Source organism: Astatotilapia calliptera, chromosome 19 (genome assembly GCF_964374335.1).
Source record: "Astatotilapia calliptera chromosome 19, fAstCal68.1, whole genome shotgun sequence".
NCBI lineage: Eukaryota > Metazoa > Chordata > Actinopteri > Cichliformes > Cichlidae > Astatotilapia > Astatotilapia calliptera.
In genome coordinates, this window is record NC_137440.1 from 3,832,473 (window position 1) to 3,855,722 (window position 23,250).

The window sequence follows — 23,250 nt, forward strand, 5'->3', positions numbered from 1 at the left end:
GGATATATTTTAAAAAAATGAACTAGAGTTATAGAATTTTTATTTTGTTTTTTTTTTTATTGTTTTATTACATATTAGACATAATACCACCAAATGTCTTTACGTTTTGGTTTGTTACAAACAATTCCTGTGGTCTGCCAATACCCCGAAAGGCAAATTAAAAATAAAAAAATAAAATGTAATTCATTCCCCGCTAAATTCACACAACCGGTTTTCTTCCTGAATAAATTCAAACTGGCCAACTTCAGAGGGAGGCTTCCTTCTCTCAGCTGTGCAGATCGAACATCTGGATACACTGTACAGATGTGTATTAATATACTGACCAGAGTACATGTGGGCACTGAGTTCTTTTTATTATTTTAACATCAGTACCTTTAAGCAGATTCTAAATTCAGACTGTAAGCTGCAGGCCAGTCCTCAGCCTGAAGAACAGTCCGTGACTTCCTTTCTTTTTGTTAGCTGTCCACCATCTTGTCAATAGTGGTGAGGGGTGCGAGGATGCGGCTCTTGTTTGTTTCCACAATGTGTCCGTTCTGGATCATCTCATCCAGGATGATATGAACTCGATCCAGATTGAACATTATCTGATAAAGGCGAAGGGTCAAGGAAACAAGGAAATAAAGAAAGACAAAGACTCCTACTGAACAACTAGTGATGGGTAATTTTTACATGAATATTTGACCTCAGCTCTAAATCTATTGTGTGTCTCCAGGTTATTTTATTTTTGCCATTCTCTGTCCTTGTCAATGGTCACTGTCCTTCAGCTGACTATACAATGTATATGAAGTAGCTTTTAAATAATAATATTATTTATTGTTATTATTTGAAATTAGTTAACACGCAATTAAAAATTACTGAGCTTTGGTAAAATATACACTGTGCTTTTAGCATGACTCTTATACATGCAGTGTGTGCAGCTGTGGTTGTGTTACAGGATACATCCAGTTCACTCTGTAGGGAGAAATGCACATTAGACTGAAACATTCAAACAGCTGCAGCTTCATGCATTTCAACAGTGTCTTCATTTGTTGTTACAGACATCTCAAAAAGTGTACAATATATGTTTGAAACTGTAATCATTACTTTTAATGCTTGTAAGACTCTTGTGTCAAGCCAGCCTCCAATTCGAGACTTGCAGTCAAGCTAGCCTCGTGTTTGTTTTCTGTTCCCTGTGTATTCAGAGATGTGGAAACCTGACTTCAAAATAAAAGCCAACTTCGAGTAAATTAACAGATATGTTAAGAACATAATAACATATAATTTAGTCTTGTTTACACACTCTAATGTTAGATCCACATGACACAACCTTGTACCCTAGTAGCACCCTGTCAATATCAAGGCCATCTTATTTTGGATTTCAAAGTAAAAGCCCTGTGAATTTTCATTTTTGAACTGCTCTTTCAAATAGAGTAGAATAGAATAAAGTTTTATTATCCCAGGGATGCTCCATAAATCACCCCTCCAATAGCCAAACCCACCTGTTCTCTGATTGGATAGTTAAATTTGTGATTAACATGACATTGGCCAATCAGATGAAAGGAAGAAAAACCGGGTCAAAATTCGTACTTGTAACTTGAGTGCCGAGTTTCACACCTATTAGTCCACACACAAATCTTTTTTACGCACACACAAATTATTTTTACACATACGAATCCTAATTTACAAGTACAAAATATTTATGACCACAATTGGCGCCCATATTTATACACCCTCACAATGGTATCGTGTGTGGGAGTCAGGGTTTTAATAGTTTTGCAATTTTCATTAGTTTTTATTTTTATTTAGTTTTGACTTCAGATTTTCAATTTTATATCAGTTTTAAGTAGTTTTTACCAATTGTTTGCTAGTTTAGTTTAGTTTTTATTTTTTTGAAAATCCTTAGTTTCAGTTTAGTTTTGATTAGTTTCAGTTATAGTTTTAGTTGTGTTTGCAATAATTAAGTGTAACAAAATCCCAGTTTCATCATATCAGTCATTCTCTTCTGCTTATCCTTGGGTATGTTGCTATTCCAGCTACCATACCCTGGACGGGTCGCAATGACCTTGTAGTACCATATCACCCTATTAGAGCACTTCGCTCTCGCTCTGCAGGCCTACTTGTTGTTCCTAGAGTATTTAAAAGTAGAATGGGAGGCAGAGCCTTCAGTTTTCAGGCCCCTCTTCTGTGGAACCAGCTTCCAGTTTGGATTCAGGAGACAGACACTATCTCTACTTTCAAGATTAGGCTTAAAACTTTCCTTTTTGCTAAAGCATATAGTTAGGGCTGGACCAGGTGACCCTGAATCCTCCCTTAGTTATGCTGCAATAGACATAGGCTGCCGGGGATTCCCATGATGCATTGAGTTTTTCCTTTCCAGTCACCTTTCTCACTCACTATGTGTTAACAGACCTCTCTGCATTGAATCATATCTGTTATTAACCTCTGTCTCTCTTCCACAGCATGTCTTTTATCCTGTCTTCCTTCTCTCACCCCAACCGGTCGCAGCAGATGGCCCCGCCCCTCCCTGAGCCTGGTTCTGCCGGAGGTTTCTTCCTGTTAAAAGGGAGTTTTTCCTTCCCACTGTCGCCAAAGTGCTTGCTCATAGGGGGTCATATGATTGTTGGGTTTTTCTCTGTATCTATGAAGCGCCTTGAGGCGACTTTTGTTGTGATTTGGCGATATATAAATAAAATTGAATTGAATTGAAAATTGAACTTTTGACAGAGTAGGATAGACATTATCAAATGAGGAGAAGGAATTTTCTGGGATTGAAGATCCTCTGGATGAGTGGCTAAAAGCTATCATTTTGTCATTGATTGGTAATTGACTGATAACTGGCCACATTCACAGCTGTATTGACTTGTTGTGGATGTTGTCTATCCCATGTTTGAGGACTCCAATTAACAGATTGAAAACAGCAACACTAAGGGAAGAACATGCAGTGCAACCCTATCAGTTGCCAGTGTCGGTTGGGCTCTGTGATGAATCAGGTGAGCTGGCTTCATGGCTGAACCAAGACATAAATTGCCCCCAGGTGTTTAGAGGTAGGAAAGGCAAAATGTATATTGCAATTTTGTGTTTAAGCTTTAATGATCAAAAGAAACTGAATCGTGTTTAGAAGATAAGATGCCTGTGTTCGTTTAATGCGTTCCCATGAGGAGGCCGGCTGACGGTCTGGAAGACCCAGTATCTGACCGACTGAATGAGGACGACAGCTGATTTAGCGCTGACTCGACCACAGGACACCATCCCAGTTAAGAGGAAAAGGCTGAGTATCACTCTGGAGGGAACCTGTGGGACAGCAGGCTGAACGAAACATGTTTTTTGTTCACACATTAAAACGTGTGAAAGGAGGGAATGTTGGGATTGAAAATGTTTGATTTCTATTACTAAAATAAGCGGTTATAATCATTTTCATACACACATTGCAAATGTGCCCAATAATAAGTTGGCACTAAGTCTTTTGAATTTCAAAAGCTTCGTTCGACGTGACTGTCCGGACTGATATATTGTTGGAAATGACTTAGAGGTGCAGAGGGATAACTGCAAACATGCTTACACACATAGATTATGATTAGAATAAGTCTGGGTCAGAGAGTGCCGAACATGATATTCTAAACCAACTTTGAATCACTAGAAGAACAATGGATAATACCATCAGATTATCAAGGCTAGGCAGAGAGGTGTTTTGCTTTTCTGTCTCTTACAGACGAGGGAGCAGATACCAGACGAGGTCACGGAAATACGAGGATGACACCAAGACTGCCACGTCCGTGCGGGAGGAAGATAGCTCCTTTAATCTATGTTTTTGTCTTACTATATAATGTTGTACAGCACACTTGAGGGTCATCCTTTTTGTGAAACATGCTGCTGGTTCACATAGATGTCCACAGCGCTGTGTAAAGTTGTAATTTCAACTGCCAAAAGCAAAGTAAATCCTTTTTTAAAAGACAAACCTTTCTCCTGAGATTCCTTCCAAAAATTGTGAACATGACAACTGTCAATATAGAGTGACATTAACTTGTGGAAACAGCAACTTTGCTTTTAAGAGTGTTCTGAAGTCAGTGAAAGAGTGGGTCATATATGGGCAATTTCAACGGGCCATTACTTTGAAAGGCAAAATCAAGGTGACTTGAAATTGACTTGGTATCCCCGTGAGAGTGTACACTGTTGATCTAGAATGAAATTATCCTGTGGAAACAGCAATTTTCATTTTAAGAGCATTCTGAAGAAATTGAAAGAGTATATCATATATGGGGAAATTCAAAGGGCCCATTAATTTAAAAGGCAAAATCAGAGCAACTTGAAATTGGCATGGTTTTACTGTGGGGTTGGACACTGTCGATTTAAGGTGAAAAATTATCCTGTGAAAACAGGAATTTTCCTATTTAGAGCATTTTGAAATCATTGAAAGTTAAGTCATATATGGGCAATTTGAAATGGCTTTTATTTTGGAAGGCAAAACTCAGACTGACTTGAAATTGACATGGTATCACTGTGGGGTTGGATACTGTTGATATAAAGTGCAACTAGTCTTTGGAAATATGAGTTTTGCTTTTAAGAGCATTCTGAAATAATTGAACTGATCACTGACTTCGTCAGCTGGTGCGAACAGAACCATCTTCGCATCAATGCCAGCAAGAGGAAGGAGCTGGTGATTGACTTCAGCAAGAAGCCACCCACTATTACACCAGTGAACATCCAGGGTTTGGACATTGAAATGGTGGAGTAGTACAAATACCTGGGTGTTCACCTCAATAACAAACTGGATTGGTCCACAAACACAGATGCACTTTACAAGAAGGGTCTAAGTCGTCTCCACCTGCTACGGCGGCTGAGATCCTTCGGGGTGAACAGGACACTCCTAAGGACGTTTTACGACACTGTGGTGGCGTCTGCTATTTTCTATGCTGTGGTCTGCTGGAGTGGCGGAATGGCAGAGAGGGACAGGGAGAAACTCAAACTGGTCAGGAGTGCCAGCTCTGTCCTGGACTGTCCACTGAAGTCCATCGAGCAGGTTGGGGAGGAGAGGATGTTGTCTAAGCTAACATCCATCATGGACAACACCTCCCACCCCCTGCATGAGACTGTACGAGCACTGAGCAGCTCGTTCAGCAGTAGACTTACGCCCACAGTGTAGGAAGGAGCGCTACCGCAGGTCATTCTTACCAGCAGCTGTCAGACTCTATAATGCAACTTAACATTCTTTTGGTCATCTTACTCACCAGCTTGTTTACTGTACATTTTATACATATCTCTGTACAATTTTCCAATTTTTCTATACACATTCTGTACACTGTTATCTGTATATACCTGTATATACGAACTTCGGTTGCTTATGTTTATAGGACCACATTGTGTCTTCCTTTTACATTTTATTTTCCCTTGCTGCAAGAGCTCTGTAACGCCGAAATTTCTCATCCGTGGGATAATAAAGCTTTATTTTATTCTAGTCTACTCTATTGAAAGAGTAGTTCAAAAATGAAAATTCACAGGGCTTTTACTTTGGAATCCAAAATAAGATGGCCTTGATATTGACAGGGCGCTACTAGGATACAGGGTTGTGTCATGTGGATCTAACATTAGAGTGTGTAAACAAGACTAAATTATATGTTATTATGTTCTTAACATATCTGTTAATTCACTCGAAGTTGGCTTATATTTTGAAGTCAGGTTTCTACATCTCTTCCCGTAATACTTTGAATACACAGGGAACAGAAAACAAACTGGAGGCTGGCTTGACGCCAGTTTTGAGACCTGCCTTAGACCTGCACTGATAATGGATCCAATGGTTTTCACCCCTCAGCAGTATAGCTCGAGAATGAAGTGAGGTAAAATTTACCAATTCAAAAGGTGCATCTACAAAATAGCTAGTCATTGTGACTTTGACCTCAAGTTCTGAGGCTTTTTAGAATTTTCACATTTCTACCACAGATGCATCTACTAGGATGCTGAGGTGTAGCACTGGCGGCTACCAGTATTTATCTCTGTAAGAACCTCGATCAAACTGAACTCACCACCCGGCTGAAGTATTTATCCAAGACCTCCACAAAGTTATGAACCAGCTCGTAGATGGACAGCTCATTCTGTGAGAGTAAAGAGGAGAAACACGTCCTGTTGACCATTGAAAGGACGAAAGAGGTGTAAAATACCTCCGATCACACTCACCTCACTGTCTGTGATGCCCACCACGATATACAGAGCAGCATACTGGCGGTAAACCAATTTAAAGTCTTTGTACTCCACAAAGGAACACTGCAAACAGAGAGGGGTTATAAACATGATATTGTTATGTTATTTATTTGATCTAAACAAGACTGGGAACTCGCAGACAGACACCTGATCTTTCTTGCGGCTCAGGCAGTAGCGTACTACATCGGCCTCAAGAGCTGCTCTTCTGCTCAGCTCCACAGAGTGATAATACCTGGACAGCCTGGTCTGACCCTGTCGGTTCACCATTAGCACGAACTTGATCATTATCCGATCGGTTGCTGGCTGCAGAGGAATCGTAAAGTCGATATTATCAGTACAGACCATTGCCCCGTGGTATGAGATATTGCAATCTAATACCTCACTCCATACCTGAACGTTTGTTTTACTTACCGCCAGCTGTTAGCTTGTGCCAGTTGCTACATTAACTCCATCAAACGGGCTAAAACGGGAACTTCTGTTAACGAGTTTTTGCCCCAATCTAATGTTATTTTAAACACAATGCTGTCGGTTTACAGGATTAAAGTAAGATTACTGTAAAGTACTGTAAGGGTAAATAAATACCAGCGAAAGAGGACATTCAACAATATACAGCCATAGCATTTGGTACGCATGCGTAGACAGGTGCATTCCAGGGTAACAGTTATTCCCTACATTTGAACGCAAGTACTTTCTACTTATACTTTCAAAACATGCTCGTAATATAAGCTTTAAGACATTTGAGGGAGTAATTATTCCACGCAAACAATCCAAAAGAAAATCCCATTAACGTTTGCATTTTTCTTCTTTGAAAGATGCATAATACATAATTTGTACATAATTTATTGTACTGTACTCACGGTTTAAAAATGCTCGTTACGATCCTGGACGGGGTTTTAGATTCAGCTGTTTAGAAGTTGTGGTTGTGGTACTTAAAATGAGCAATAGACAATAACCACAATGTATCTGCTAGCTAAAGGTAAAACTGCTGTATTTCCCTATACATCTTAATATATGCTCCGTTAAAGAGTTATATTTTACTACCCTTTCTTTTAGCAGTGAAGGTTCCATAATATATTTGGATAGCAGGAAGGGAAAAGGAGGATGGATGTGTCCCGTCAGGCATTGCGGCTGGGTTCTCCCACCTTGACCATCGGATCCGAGAGAGGTCGGGGGAGAGAACAGCAATGGCGGCCGGTTAGCTCTATACAAAACACCAAGTCCCCAATCAGCCGCGCGCACCACATCGCTCCGAGGAAAGCCAGTTTTACACAACACGGCGGAGCCAGCGAGACAGGGACGGAGCTGAGACACGGGATTTAGGGGGCGGGGATCCCTCCGCGGATCGTTGCTGCCTGTGGAGACTTTCCTTCTACTTAAAAAAAAAAAAAAATTATGGACGAACACCCCGGCGGAGGAGGGGTCGGAACGAGTGCCCCACGACAGCCTCCGCCACCGCAGCAGCAGGGGAATAACAGTAGTGCTAATCCGCCAATTGGAGGCGGTGGTGGCGGAGCAGTCATGGTACCACACCAGCCCGATGAGCTACCTCGGCCGCAGCAGCAGTACACAATCCCCGGCATCCTGCACTACATCCAGCATGAGTGGGCCCGGTTCGAGATGGAGAGGGCGCACTGGGAAGTGGAGAGGGCCGAGCTTCAGGTTAGCCCTCCCAACTTAGCACTGAATTCCAACCATGCTAACCCCCAACAACAACAACATGGACAGTGTGTAGACAATTGGTTTTAGAGAGGTAGTGGCAGTGTTGCAATATTTAATTTATTATTTCATCGATTAGTTAGGCATGGCCTTGGTTTAAACGGGAGGCAAAAGCAGCTAAACTCGATATTTGTAACCCGACTGGCTAAGTGGCTAAGCTAAAGGGTCAGCTCTGGGTTACCGTTAGCTCGACTAGTGGTAGCGCTTAGCTTCAGTCGGTGTCAGACAAATTTAGCAGGTAGCCGAAGCTGTTGTTGTCGTTCTCCTCTGTTAGCTGATTTGTTCATATGAAGCTAAAACGTTCCCACTGTGGCTACTGAGTTCAGGCGCTAGCTGGTAATAGAGAAGTGAATCCAACCGACTGTCAGCTATCTAATCTCAGTCATTTTGGTTTGTCACGCTAGCTGTTAGCAGTGTTAGTCGCTAATGTTGCTTTTGAGTCAACAGCTGGGCCCGAGCGACTGTGATTCACAGCACATAAGGAAAAGAAATGAAATTGGAGGAAAACTACGTAACCATTTAAAAGTTATTCTTTTCAGTATGAATGATGAAATAAACTCAGTAGTTAACTTACTAAGTTAGTATTGAAAGATAAAAAATTTGCGACATCAAAATATTATAAACATGAGATACAAAATAAAAAAACAAAATGTTCAAGCCCGTATATTAGTCATATCTTACTGTCATATTTGCTAAAAAAAAATAAAAATCAAATTTATAAATTAAATTTAAATTTAAGAATAAAAACACTTGAATTTTAAAATCATAAGATAAAAGGCAGGCCTTAACTATCAGCGTTACAATTGTAAGTTAGGAGGGTAAGACAATCAGATAACAGGTCAAAGCTTTTAGCAGGCATGATAAAATGAGAGCATTTCTAGTTTTTCACAGTCTCAGGTGGTAGAAGTACTTTCACCTCAGTAAATGGGCTGCCCATGCACTTAAGATGATAAAATGTAATCACCTATTGAATGTGGCATGTACTAATATGATAATCAGTGGCATTAAGTAACAAAACAAAGACATTTTTAAACCATGTAGATTTATTTAAATCCACACCAGTGTAGAGTGCCTTTGGTTTCCTTGTAAAAAGAATAGTGTCTTTGTTTTGTAATAAACAAGGCTAATTCATTGACATATAAATGAGTTATTATCAAATCTTTTATCTGTTTTGAAAGGTATCCATGTAAGATCAGTTTAGTGTTACATAGACTTGGACTAACTAATAGTTTCTTGAAGCTATTTATGACCACTGTTTAGAGTGTATTCACCATGAGGCCATCAAATAGGGTTATGGCAGAACCATTCTATGTATTTATTTGAACAATAGTATTTGCTTTTATAAGTTTCCTGCTACTTGTATAGTTCCTGCTTTAAGAAAATGTTTTAATTCACACAATTATTAAATACATAGAAAATGTATGTAATTTAATACTGCTCTGTATGTGTCTCCAATGGTGTAATGGTAAGAGAAAGGGCACAGGTTTGATTTTAGCCGGCAACATAAATCCTCTTTTGGGTTGGGTCAGGAAGAACATCTGACATCAAACGTGGAGCTACCCGCTGTGGCAACTCTTTGTATCAAGCCTTTGTGACAGGAAAGCAGTCGAAAGTAGATTTTTTACATACATTGTTCTATATAAAGCTCTAATACAGGTCGGAATCACCAGACACCCCACGATACAATATTATCACAATACCTCAGTGATGATATGATGATATTGCAATTTTGAACATTTTGTTTGGGATATACTGAGTATTGCCATAACATATATTATGATTTGTGACCTTTTTTGACTGCAAATAATTTCCTCAAAGTTGAACTTTGTTAGTATTTGTTTTTATCCAGTAAAATAAAGTTGTCTCACTTGAGTTATTTATTTATTTATTTATTTATTTATTTATTTGCTGCAAAATGAGAACGTCAATAGCAACACCTGGTATAATTGTTGCTATAAGATGGATTCAGTCTGCTGTCAGTCTGGAATTGAATGGGGACAGGTTGGCAATTACATCTACTGTTTCTGATAATACAGCAGTAAACTGTGATAAATCATTGAAAATCACACCTGTTGCTGTCTACACAGACAGAAATTCATATTTAAATATTACATTTGCGCTCGATAACCTTCCTGTTCTTTTGGAATGTAACCAGAATACAACTAGCTGGCAGCCAGTTGAGTTGAGTTGAGTCGAACTGTGTTCACTGGTAAGGACTCGTTCAGACTCATGGCAACATGTTGGCAATCTGTCTACATTTATAAACTAAACAGCAGCCATTTGCAAACTTACTGAGAGTGACTGCTGTTAGTCCAAGTAAAACTGTGACCTCTTCTTCATAGTATTCCCAAAATATTTTACTTTTATTTAATAAAATACTGATTTTGTCCCTATATCAATATAACCTTGCAATGCAGAATATCACATTACTGTCCTGTATCAATTCTTTCCTCATCCCCAGTAATGTTTAACCTTAAAAATGTAGAACAGTTCAAATAATATGTGATACTTAAAAGTAAAAACCATTCATTGAATAGATGGGGTTTTTTTTGTTTGTTTTAAAGTTATAAATAGTTATTACTAAGTACAGCAGAAAGCAGATCTCTCACAGTCAGGCTGCTACAAATCACGCCCATCCAGTTGCAGCTGTGTCACCAAGCCTGTGTTATTTTAAAAAAGCTACCTTAGTTTATGTAATGGTGGACGCTTTTGTGTCTATATCTGTGAAATACCTCTGGGTTTGACCGATTGCCTTGTACTTTGGGACCAGTTAATTAAAAGCCACCATCAATCAAATTTATCACCACTGACCGTCATTGTTTCTTGCAGGCAAGCTCGGAATTGGACTTTGTTCTGTTCTTGTTATTTGTTGAGTTGGTATGTTTATCAGTACCCGAGCGCTCTCCTCGTCCCATTGGCAAAGAGTCAAACTTGTATTGCAGCGTCACTGATGCTGGATGCCTTAAGCGTGACTGTCAGAGCTCCTGATAAGAGTGGATACCAGCTGCTGATAAAGCTTGAGCGGAACAAATAAGTGGAGGTGTGAACTTGGCGTGCAGGAGAAGGGGCCAGTGAGGAATTATTGGACGCTGGTTTATTAATACAAACTGTCAATGAATGAATGTGAGTTAGTATAACCCACAGTCTATGAACTCACAGTGAAAAGAATGAAATGGTGTAGACAGGAGACAAATGTAAAGGAACAAGCGGTAAAGTGTCTCAGTAAGGTGTTAGCCTCACAAGTGAACATCACCAGAACATCTTCAGACATTTTTGATCCTCAAAGATGTCTTGTCTTGATTTGGAGTGAGGCTTGCATGGTCCCAAAACATACCAACGGAATGCCTCCCACAGCAAAATCAGAGCTCAGCCCAAATGGCTGAGATTTCATTCATAGTTTCTCCCTGTTCGTATGAATTTGTATGATTAGATGTGGTTGTTTTGAAGTTACTTGTAAGAAGATTAGATTTTAGCCACATTTTTTGTTGTTGTTGTTGTTTTTTTAATTTTCTTATTCTCTCATCCAAGCCCGTGTAGGGATGAACTAGGGGTGCAACGATACACAAAATTCACGGTTCGGTTCGGTTCGATACTTTGGTGTCACGGTTCGATATTTTTTTCGATACAAAAAAAATGTTCATGCCTTTTTAATTTTTCATTTATTAAAATTATAAATTTATATTTTAACTCAAAAGTACAGTTTTTAAATTTAACCCTAACCCTTGTGCGTGTTTTTTATTTTGACAGCGAATGCGCACCTGCGGACCACTTATGTGCAGCCCTGGTTATATAGTCATATTGCAGCCACAGAAATTATTTTGTCCATGAAACCATAAAGCTGCACTTTCTTTTTGCCTTATAGTCTGATTTGTCATAACTTCTCCGTTTTGTGGTAAGCTTTTCTTTGGCTGTCACTTCTTCACCCTGACCTGTCTTATTTGGCTCAGCAGAACTAAAATATATATATCCTGCTGCTTTTACACACGCACTCACATAAGCTCAGCGATTCTCTGCGCAATCAACCTCTCACATGTTTAAGCTTGCTGTGGGAGATTTCACTTGTCATGTTTGCATAGTAAGCTAACGATTAATAAGACGATGTCAGAGGAATTGGTGCGCAAATTATCATCACTCACAGATCAGTGCTGTCGCTCTCTATACACAGTTCGCACGATTGCAAAGTGAAAGCAAAAAAACAAGCGCAAATTCAAACGCAATTTCAATATGTCACATATTGACAGTGGCTCACAGATGCCAATGACATAATTACCCAGCTACATTTCTGAAAGAATGCAAAAGCATTGACATATATTTTTCCTTCCTACAAAAGCCCGACGGGCAGGGAAGAGATAGATTTTGGTAGCCCGACTGAAAAAAATCGCTAGCTCCAGGACGTCGGGCTAGCGATATTGCAAGCCCTGTATCTGATTGAGGAATCACTCATCTTTGGAAAAGAGAGTTTATTACAGAGAAATGTCTCTTTCCAAAATAAAAGCTATACTATCCGCTTCTTCTGGGCTATATTCTCAGCAGCATAAGGAGAATCATGTGCTAACAGCTGTCTAAATGACTCGGCTAAAGTTAGTAGCATGCTTGTTGTTTTGGTCTTTGCACTAGGATGATGTCGGCGTAAATGTGCAGTCATATTCGTTGTGTTCCCACTAGTGCTTTCAGGTTAATCTCGTTGAAATGACCTTAACGCCACAACACGGCAAATCTCCGTTAACGAGCTACCGCCGATCGCCCCGTGCATGGGGCTAGACAGCCAACACGTTAACGAGCTAACTGCGCTAACACACTAGCTCCCACCCATGTAATTGAGCATTGCATGGCACATCCAACATACTGTTTTACTTTAGTCCATGACTCGCTTACCTTCAGGGTCATACGTCACATGAAAACCAAAATAATTCCAAACGCCAGATCTGAATGAGGGTGGGGGAGGTCCATGTGTCTTGCTAGCTTGCCCTGCGCTCTTCCTTCTGACTATGCTGTCTGTGTTGAGCGCTCAGTGGATCTGCGCTCGACAGTGCAGCCTAGGCGGAGTAGTCGAACGCAGATTCACTGAGCGCTCAACACAGACAGCATCGTCGGAAGGAAAGTTGATAAAATAAATTACAAATGTTGTATTGTTCGATACATATGCGTACCGAACCGAAAGCACTGTATCGAACGGTTCAATATCGATACGAATATCGTTGCACCCCTAGGATGAACTACAGGATGCACAACCCTTTTGAACAGACAAGTAAAAAAGACAGAATATTTAAAATTTGTGGTCCTGGTTTATTTGACATTTTTCTGTGCTTTGTTTTCTGTCCTTTCATTTGAGCTTGGTGATTGTCAAAACAAGATATCCAGTTAGTTTACATAGCTCACAGAGCACATTGTATGTTAACTGTTCATCTGCATATTAATGCAACTTCTGGGGGCTTATTGCAGATGTTTCTCTGTGTGAAACAACGAAGTTTCGATGGAGCAGCTACAAAGTTTGTTTTTCTTCACGTCAGAGTTTTCTCATCAGGTGGTTTGATAAAAGACTCACTAGCTTTTTCCCAGTAAAAATTTTAATGGTGATTTCAGGAACAGCGCTGCTGTTTTTGGATGTTAGAAACACATTTTCTTCCATGCTACCTGATTTCACCATCTCTCTCCTGCTGCTGTTGTTATTGGTGGTTTTGTTTAAATCTAGGGCTCTGTGGGCTTAATGACGTCAGACTTCTTACTCACACACTGCTCCTGAATACGTTTGTATTTCAGGTCTGTTTTAGCAGCAAATGTGGATGAAACCCTCACATTTACATCATTTAACACATCGGCGCCTACTGAGATGTGCATTAAAACGAAACATCAAAGCAAAGAATTTATGCCAAGAGTTTCTTTTAAATCGAATTATTCGATGAATCGTTGCAGCCGTAAATGTCAGCATCACAGGTGTGAAATGCCTACATATAGACAACTAAGTTAAATGGGCCAGCCCAGGTCACCAATATGTGATCCAGGTTTTTGAGTCAGGATTTGACCCATTCGCGATCCAAATACTGGATCAGTGCATCAAGATAAAATGCTCCCTGGCAGACAGAGTTTCACTTGTGGATGTCAGAACTCTGATCCAGTTTGATGTTAGACAAGTCTCAATTCAAGCTATACAGTAACATAAGTGTCTAACTGTGTTCTAAAATCCTGTCTCAATCCACACACAGGCTTTTTAATCCATTATTGGTCTAATTTGCCTAATCTTCACTCTGCTTCAGATTTGTTGGCAACAAACAGAAATGTTTCAGTTTAGTGGCTGTGACTGTTAAAATGGAAGGACTTCCTGTTTTCTCTGTGTTATTTATTCAAATTCATAATGTACTTCATAGTGTACATTGTTAGTGTGAGAACAAAAACCTGTTGGTGTTGTTTCTTTGTGGTAATCACTTGCGTTTTGGTGACATGGATTCAGCAAGTGTGTCTCTGACGTCTTCTCAGGTTCAGTGATGTGATCTAGGGTCGTCAAAAAGAAAAAGATACTCAAATACTATTGACACTAAAAATTGCTCATGATCTTATATGCTCATTTGCAGCAATATTGATACTGACAGTGCTGTCTTCGCCTCCTCCAGATGACACACAGCCACAGTGCTGCCCTCACGAATAGCTAAGGCCGTTTTTGTGCTCGCTGCGTCGCTTGTGTCGCAAGTGTTGTGTGATTTTTATTTATTTTTTTTCTTCTTTCTTCTTCACACAGTGATGACTGATGACACAGTCTCGTGGCATGTCAGCCAGTCAAGCGCCTCTTGATTTTTGTAACTTGGTGTGTATTTGGGGGTGAAAAAAAGCTAAAAATCGCAAATTATTAGCAATGTATTGGGATAATATTGTAATGTTTGGGTGTGATGAAACAAAGTGTTATGTTAAGTGTTAAAACCCAGATTGAAAGTGAAAAAGTTAACCAGCACCTAGACAGAAACAACAGCATAAAATACCGTCTTTGTTTGTTTGTTTACTTTTAAAAGTAGTATTGAGTATGAGATTTTTTCCTGGATGTCAGTATGGAGCTTGAAATTTTAGTATCATGACAACCCATAGTTCAATTTATGTCCTGTTTTCCTGCATAAACTGGACAGAATTGATAGATTGCGATCTACCTGCAGATGCAGCATAATTTTGTCCTTCCGCAGCTTCCCTTTTGCACTTCCCTTTTTGCATTCTGTTCTGCTCAAGCCCCACAGGGATCTGCATACCAGAACCTCCAAATGTGAAGATATGTGGCAAAGCAAGTTTGGAGTTTGTCTTTATATAGATAACCTGTTCCTAATAATTCAAATAAGCCTACAAAGAACGCTGTTGTGTAAAACAAACTGACATATGTGATAGGGCTGCCACGATTAGTCGACTATTAAAATCGTCGAAGACTAATTTAATAGTCGACGCGTCGTTTGAAGCTTTGTAAGATCCCAAAAGACGCAGGAATAAGTAGTGTAATAACGGACTGAAACAGAAGATGGCAGCACTGCATGTACAAGGATGCCAGCTGCCATGGAGAAGAAGCTGTGTCCCAGAATTCGTAGCGCGGCCCTGCTCAGTTGTCAACAATGGCAGCAGCTAGTTAGTTTTAATATTACTCATATTATTCTTTCTAGGTCACAAAATAAACATTTAACATATTTTCAGGCGAGAATGTAGCTGTGTAAACTTCAAACATCTGCTCAGTTTATCAAGACACCACATATTTTCAAAAGCGCTCCGATGTTTTATGTGGGTAACAGACGTCTCACCAGCTCGATAGCAAGCCGGGGTTCAAGGCTCACTAGAGCCGGTGAGAACACCGGACTCCCGGCAAATCGTTTTCAAGCCCACCGCTGTCTTTCGCTACTCAGGTTAAACATGTAATATAAGTCACCTAGATAACTTAAAAATGGTATTGTTTGGCTTTTTTTTTTTTTTTAGTATTTTATTTATTCCTGAGTAAATCGGTTTGGCTGAGATTAAAGTTATAGTTTTTACACAGCCTAATAAACGTCAAGCAGACAACAGATTATCAGAAGTGTGAGATGCTCGAGAATATACTCCGGTGTCCTGTTATATTTTAGATGGCAAGGAGTTTATTAAACTTCACCGAAACAATCTGCAAATGTCATTAAAATTTAATAAACTCTCATCTTGTCTTTATTTTTAGTTAGCACATACCTTAAACACTTCAAGCTGTAAGCTAATGATAGTTATATAAGAGCAGATGCTGCTGGTGCAATAAGCTGTACGTTTTACGTCCAATGGATGCATGATCTGATTAGTCGACTATTCGCAAAAATAATCGGTGACTAGTTGACTATCAAAATAATCGTTTGTGGCAGCCCTAATATGTGAGCTGTTTGCTGCCTTTGTTCTGTGGTTCTGCGACTTTGTAGAACTCAATCTGATCTTTGCTCACAAGACGTTACTAAACCCATGAGTTTTGATCACGATCAGGTCAAAGGTCGTCTTCTTTACCTGGAGAGAGAGTAGCAGTAGTTGGGGCAGGGCAATGGTAACTCCATGTTTTGATATAGAGGACAGGGCTGTAGCAGCCTGGCCTACTGGGACCTGCTCTGACAGCCTGATCCCAGCTGGACACTAAAAGTAGACAAGCCCGAAATAACTGACACATGCGCACACACACACACACAGACTGAGATCCAAATACCTGTCAGTCATAAACATGATTGAACGATCTGTGACTTTTTTTTTTTTAAACTGTAATATAATTTTTAGTTAAGTTATCATTTATGTTAGAAGAGGCAGGATTGAAGAGTTCCTCTGGTCTTTGACCTGTTCTTGTTTCTCAAAACATTCAGTGAGGATATTTCTGGATCCTGTGGATGTTTTTGTCATTCTCCACAACTTTAAAAGGTTGAGATCTTTTTGGGTTCTGCTTAAAAGTCTTAAAGACAGGTTGTCAGTAAGTGTTCTCACAAAGGAAACAAGTACAAATCTGTGTCTCTCAGTCATACAGTTGTTCAGAAGAATTGCACCGATGCCCCCAACCCCCATGTTCAGACCAGTCTTATCTGTCAGTGTGGCAAATCTGGGTCAATGAGCTCATTTCACACACACGCACACACCTTTGTCATCATCACCCCAGTACTCTGACTTCACCTTGGTCTCTAAGGAGCGTTTGATTCATGCACACCAGGTGCACTGGTTGGAAGGGGTTTTGTGACCTGTACACATCCAGTGAACTGGCCTTGAGGAGCAGCCTTTCTCAGATTAATGTGATCAACAACAAAGACAAACTGCAGGATATTTTCTAATTAGTCTGAAGTCTCTCTGTAAAAATACAAGCAGTGTGAGGGTAATCCTACCTACAACTATGACTGTGGACGTTTCAACAAAAGAAAAAAAAAATCAGAATCAAAGTCTTATCCAGTTCTGTTCCAGCAAGGAACAATTGCTGGATTTGATAAAATATTGAATTTGTTATTTGGTTAAGTGTATATAGCATTAATTATGAGTATAAGAAGTTAAACCAGTACCTTTTACAAATATGGCAAGGGTAATTGCACAAAAATGGTACAATATGAAATTAGTAGACAGGTCAGTTTTTATATATACTTTCCTTCCAGCATTGTTGTTCTGATTTTTAATTTTTAAAAATGTTTTAGATATCCAATAGAACAGTTTGGCTTATGAAAGTGGTTAAAAATTTCTGCCTAATCAGCTTACGGTTGCAGCAGCAAACATAGCAGTAATAATTTGTCCATTGATACATTGTGCTTACGTAGACATGATTCTAACCCAGACTGGGGGGTGTGTGTGTGTGTGTGTGTGTGTGTGTGTGTGTGTGTGTGTGTGTTTTCACATTTAAACATTACATCTCAATTTCATAAACCTGGATTCGCTTTTATCTTAACCTTAACCTTCCAGCAGTCATTGCTACACCATACGGACAAAAGGGGCACCTACACAATGCATATTTATATACAGGAGCTGCTCTGCTATGGAAAGCCATGCTATAAAGCTCTGGGCACACAGATTTTGTGCTGATGTTAATGACAGAGGAAGTTTAGAACTCTGCAGTTAGTGAGTCATCAGAGCTCTGATTCATTTTATGCTCTGTGTGCCTGTGCTGTCACACCTTCTTGGCTGAGTTGCTGTAGTTTCTAAATGTTTGCAGCTTGTATGTTGCCACTTACAGATGATTGTGAAATTTCTTCCCTACTAGATGTTTCACAAACTGATTTGTTGTAGTGATGGCATGCAAATTTGATAAGCTCTTTAGAATTACATTCTTTCCTGAATATTTTTAAAAGCAGACTGCATGACTAGGGGCTTTTATACACCTGTGGCAATGGATTAAAAACACCTGAAATCAAAGATTAAGAAAGAGTGGTTCAATCTTGTATAGTGTTGTAAAGATTCTTATTCTATTTACCATTTTTCTCACTCTCCCTCGCCTCACCAGACTTACCTCTTTTGCTTTCTCACCACTGATTGACTATGGAGTTTGTCCCTTAATTGAACTCACGTGGCACACATAATATAAGGACTGAACTCACTTTAAGCTCCCTCTTTTCACTCCCACATTCGGTGGCAGCTGAGGTGAGTTTGATTTGTTCTTCTAAATTTAAAACTTTATTCTTAAGTTAGTGACTTACAGTCGAACCTTGTTTACTCTTTCAGAGTTTAGCAGTCCACATGTGTCTTCCTTTAAATTATCACCAATTACACTGAAATAAACTCAGATATATGGCAACTAATTGATGGCTGTTTTCTTTGCATTCTGCCCGGATGAGGCCATGGTGATAACAATTTCCACCTTCCTTTGAAAAACCACCTAATTAACATATAGTGTATATGTGAAGCTGTGCAGTGAACACACTGTGACAGTCTGCCTTAAAAAAGAAAATAAGAGCAATTATATTTACACATGCCAAGTGCTGACACTCACTGTCCAAACATGTGGTCTGTGGAGCTCAAATGCGAGCCCAGTGTTGTTGTATCTCCCCAATTATAAATCAAGTGCAGGACTCGAGGCACTTAAATTAGACAAAACACTGCTGCAGAGTTTTCTTTTGGCGGTGTTTTGGCTTGAAATTTTGTCTCTCTGACCCATAAACAAAATGACAGACAGCAAAGAAGCGGTAGCACAGCAAAAAGTGAACCAAGGTGAAGTGAAAGATGGTTAAACTTGTTTTTTTCAAGTGCAGTCAGAGCCTTTGTGTCTAAAAACAAAATAAGCCTTTTTAAAGAAAAACCTGTTCAACGGGCTTAAACGTGTAGAAAGCAATCTTTGCATCGTTGTTCCATTATTCAGTGACAACATGCTTATCAAGATAATGTAAACTGTTTTGAAAAAAACTAAATCAAAGCCTGTCTCTGTGTAGACTCACTACTAGCATAATGTTCCACATCATAGCACAGCAGAGATCCACATCAGATACAAACAGGTGTTGACAGACAGACAATAAAGAGAACCAACATGATTGTTAAGTTCAGGATAAGAAGTATGGCTAATGTAGCTATGGCTACAAACCCCTACTTGTAGCCATGAAGTAGCTTTGCTGAGAGATGGACATACATCTATCATATCACTCATGCAACCTCTGAAAGTTAAGGGAAACCCTGAATTTAACTGCAAGTTCTTAATTTCCTATTGAATATGTATTAGGGTTGTGTCACAATATATTTATACCTGTTGTATAGAATAGAGAATGTGCATCTTCTTTTTGTTTTCATATTTTAATTGATATTTTATAGGGTTGGGGTTTGCAGTGTTTTGTGTTGTTTCACTTTAAATTTGTTTAAAAGGAAAAAGCTAAGAATTTAAATAGCTAAAAGTTGAAATGTAAATAGTTGTTTTTTGTATTATATGATTTATTTATTCACTCCACATTTTATGTGGAGTGAATAAATAAAAGTATATTTGCGTTGGGCCCTAGAGACAAAGCACGTACGAACTCCAAAACACGTGCAAACCCCGAAGCACGTCCAAAACACAACAGAAGTGCTCCAGGATGCTAGGAGCAGTGTTGAGCTTTTGTTACCTAGTGGCTACACAAGCCAGGAAGTACCAACGACCACGTAAATTAACTTTTTTTTAAAAATTATTTGAATATATATGAGTGCTTGTGTATAAATACAAAAACAATACACATATGCTTTCAATTGTGTAATTTAAGTGAACTAGGTAGCTCTGTTTTGGAAGTTCAGTTAATGCTAGAAATGTGTTTTGGAATTTGTACGTGGTTTTTGGAGTTTGTACGTGCTTTGTCTGTAGGGGCCATCGCAGGGCTGTGCGATATGACCAAAATCTCATATCCCGATATAAGAATTTTATCGTCCCGATAACGATATAAATCACAAAAATGTAACATTTTCTGTAAATTCTGTGAATCTCAGGCAGCTCGACTTGCGGGAAGTGTTTCCAGCTGCGCGTCATGTAGCTGGAGTTGAGTGTTTTAACAGATACATGAAACGATACATTTTTAGACATAAGTTGTAACGGCCGCCGTTTTCTTTGTATTTATTACACAGCGTGCTGCGGGGAAAAGCCTGTTCTAACGTTTGAGTCTAAGGTTTATTTTTTAGCACCTGGCGGCTCTTTTTTACTTCTCATCTGTAAATAATCTGCTCTTTCACGTGATTCAGTTTATTTTGAAAAGTCTCAACAGGATCTTGAGCTTTATTGTGAAAGGTTTATGTGGAACATAAACAAGTGGACACGCGATGGTGTTACCGTCGTTGTTGCTAACGACAACGCATAAAGACAGGCGCTTGTCCGTCCGTAGTGTGGTTATATTGAATATAAGAGAAAGAGAGAACTTTAAGAAATGAATATAGCCACTACAGTGACCATCAAAACGGTGAAAAAATATTGCTGTAAACAGTTTATTTTGCGACACCACGAAACAAACGATAGCGTAAAATGAAACGATAGACGTTTTTATATCGTCATCCGATATATATCGTTATATCGAACAGCCCTAGGCCACCGTATTTTTTTTTTTTTTTTTTTAAACGTGGTTTTTTTTGTTTGTTTTTTTTGTTTTTACATTAGTAATTCCGTTTGTGCATAATTTTATATTGTTGTTAATAATAAATTAATTAAAGCAACAAAACAACCTGAAGAGCCGGTTGGCAGCCGAAAGAGCCGGTTCTCTGAAAAGAGCCAGAAATCCCATCACTAGTTGACAAGTAGTCCTGAAGAGTGAAAATGGATGATACAAGCAGTCTGTCTTATGCTCTTTAACATGCCAAAAGCTGAAGTGAAACTGAGCGTTAAAAACAATGAAAAGTGTCCACCATAACCAGTGTCTGCACTTTTCATACCGTGTTTTATGATCTTTAGGGTTTCTTTTTCCTCATTTCATCCAGTCAGGGTGAACTCTGCTGTCGCTTTTTCCAACATTATAGTTTGGGATTTTCAGAGGACTGCATGGGAACAAGTTTGCCGGGACTGAAAAACCCCTTTTGGTAGTTCCCTACAGGCAAATACATATGTAAATGGAAATAAATGTACTAGCATAAATTAAGCAGAAGGCAGCGACACACTTCTCCTATTTCAGAGTTCACCAGGAACAGAAGAAGCACACTGTGCCATTCTTGTAACGCTGCGTGCATGCATTCACAGCTTATACCATCTAACACACTCTCACGCACATATTCTGGTATGTCAGAGTGATCTCGGGGGTTGCCGTGGAGCTGTGGCTGTCAGTCATAGAGCTGGCCAATCATAGCGAGGCTGAAATAGTGTGGTTTGTTATGTAATCTTCTTTCTCACATCCCAGTTTACCCCTGACCACTCTCTCCTTCCCACTCTGGCTGTCTCTTTCAATCTGGGGGAGGACCTTTGGTTTTCCTGTTACCAGGCCATGTCAATATGGGCACGCTGGCAGAGAACACTGTGTATAAATGGCTCTTGGGACCTATTAGTGTTGGGTTTCAAGAGCAGCTGCTGGACTGACTGACAGACAGGTGTGGTTAGTGAGACAGGAAGCATTGCTTTCTGACAGGTGAGAGGACTTCACTGGTCAAAAAGAGTCCAGAGTCTAGTAATTCCAATTGATCATCATCTTTCTTTCTTGTCTTTGAGTTTCCACGCAAAACAAAAGAAATATTCTAATATGTGGGTAAATTTGCAGTACAGTGCGGGTTTATGGTCAGATTATGAATCATCACTGAAATTCCATTAAAGAAGAGATTTTTATTACGTACTGACATGTTTCATCCTGTAATTAAAGGTTTTTAAACATTTTAAATGAATAATTATACTGTAAACTGAACTCCTCATTAATGCTTTGTTTGTATGTTTCTCCAGGCGAGGATAGCCTTCTTGCAGGGGGAGAGGAAGGGCCAGGAAAACCTGAAGCATGACCTGGTTAGAAGAATAAAAATGTTAGAATATGCATTAAAGCAGGAAAGGTAAGACACAGAATCTTCATAATATATTAGAGGGTCTCTTTACCTTACAATATAACATGTCTTGAGGTGAATTGTGTTGTTGTTAACTGGTGCTGTGTAAATAAAATTCAGTTGAATTGTTGGTGATCCGTAGGGGTTAAACTGGACTTCACACTGAAGGCTACCAACTATAACTTTAGATCACTGCTGATCTTTAAAAAAAAAATCCCGTTAGATCTTTAATTTCCTTATTTTCAGTGCCATGAAAAAATATTTGCTGCCTTTTTTATTTCTTAGTGAGTTTTTTTTCCTCGTTTGTCAAACTTAAATGTTTCAGAAGATCAAACAAATTGTTATACCAGACAAAGATAATCCAAGTATGTACAATATACAGTTTTGTCACAAAGTTGACCTGTTTGAAAAAGTATTTGCCTCCCTTGTTAAATCATAAAGTAACAGAGATTAACCGCATTTTTTGGAAATCTGCGTTTGATTTCACTAGCCACATCCAGGCTCCAAGAGGGCAACAACACTCCTGCAGGAAGCTGCTAAAGAACCCAGAACAACTCCAGGTCTTACTTGCCACAGTTAAAATCAGTGTCCAGGTTTCAGTAATAAAAAAGAGACTGGGTAAAAATTGCACCCATAGAAGAGTTCCAAGGAGAAAACCACTGCTGGCCAAAAAGAACACAAAGGCTCGTCTCACATGTGCGAAAAGCATCTTGATGATTCTCAAGACTTTTGGGAAAATACTCTGTGGACTGATGAAACAAAATTTGAACTTTTTTGAAGGTTTGTGTCCTGTTACATCTGCTGTAAAACTCACGCAGCATGTCATAAATCATCAACAGTCAAACATGGTAGTGTGATTGTCTGAGGCTGCTTTACTGCTTCAGAATCATGAAAAGTGCTCTGTACCAGAGAATCCTGGTTTCCAGCCATCAATTCATCCCACTTGGCTTATGCGATGATCCAAAAACACACACGCAAGCCCACCTC

At 39.3% G+C, this 23,250-nt stretch overlaps 2 protein-coding genes across 13 annotated transcripts in view; one reads left to right on the top strand and one right to left on the bottom strand.

The window, feature by feature from the left end:
* Positions 1-36: 36 nt before the first annotated feature.
* Positions 37-7,566, bottom strand: ap4s1 (adaptor related protein complex 4 subunit sigma 1). Of its 11 annotated transcripts, none has more exons than XM_026191833.2 (6): positions 7,029-7,396; positions 6,319-6,474; positions 6,148-6,234; positions 5,997-6,065; positions 940-975; positions 37-584 (listed from the first exon to the last, which is right to left on the bottom strand). In XM_026191833.2, exons 2-6 carry the CDS (start codon positions 6,454-6,456, stop codon positions 456-458), a joined length of 459 nt encoding a protein of 152 aa, XP_026047618.1. In that variant the 5' UTR covers positions 6,457-6,474; positions 7,029-7,396; the 3' UTR covers positions 37-455. The 11 variants fall into 11 exon arrangements, with proteins under 11 accessions (XP_026047618.1, XP_026047615.2, XP_026047617.1 ...); XM_026191830.2 differs by lacking the exon at positions 7,029-7,396 and adding an exon at positions 6,583-6,830 and having other exon boundaries at positions 940-951; XM_026191832.2 differs by lacking the exon at positions 7,029-7,396 and adding an exon at positions 6,583-6,830.
* The window catches only part of strn3 (striatin, calmodulin binding protein 3), a 29,683-nt gene continuing 13,996 nt past the window's right edge, over positions 7,564-23,250 (top strand). For both annotated transcript variants that reach the window (XM_080293770.1, XM_026191828.2), the window contains exons 1-2: positions 7,564-7,830; positions 22,169-22,272. In XM_080293770.1, the coding sequence (XP_080149896.1) occupies positions 7,564-7,830; positions 22,169-22,272 (371 nt within the window). The remainder of the gene's footprint in view (positions 7,831-22,168; positions 22,273-23,250) is intronic.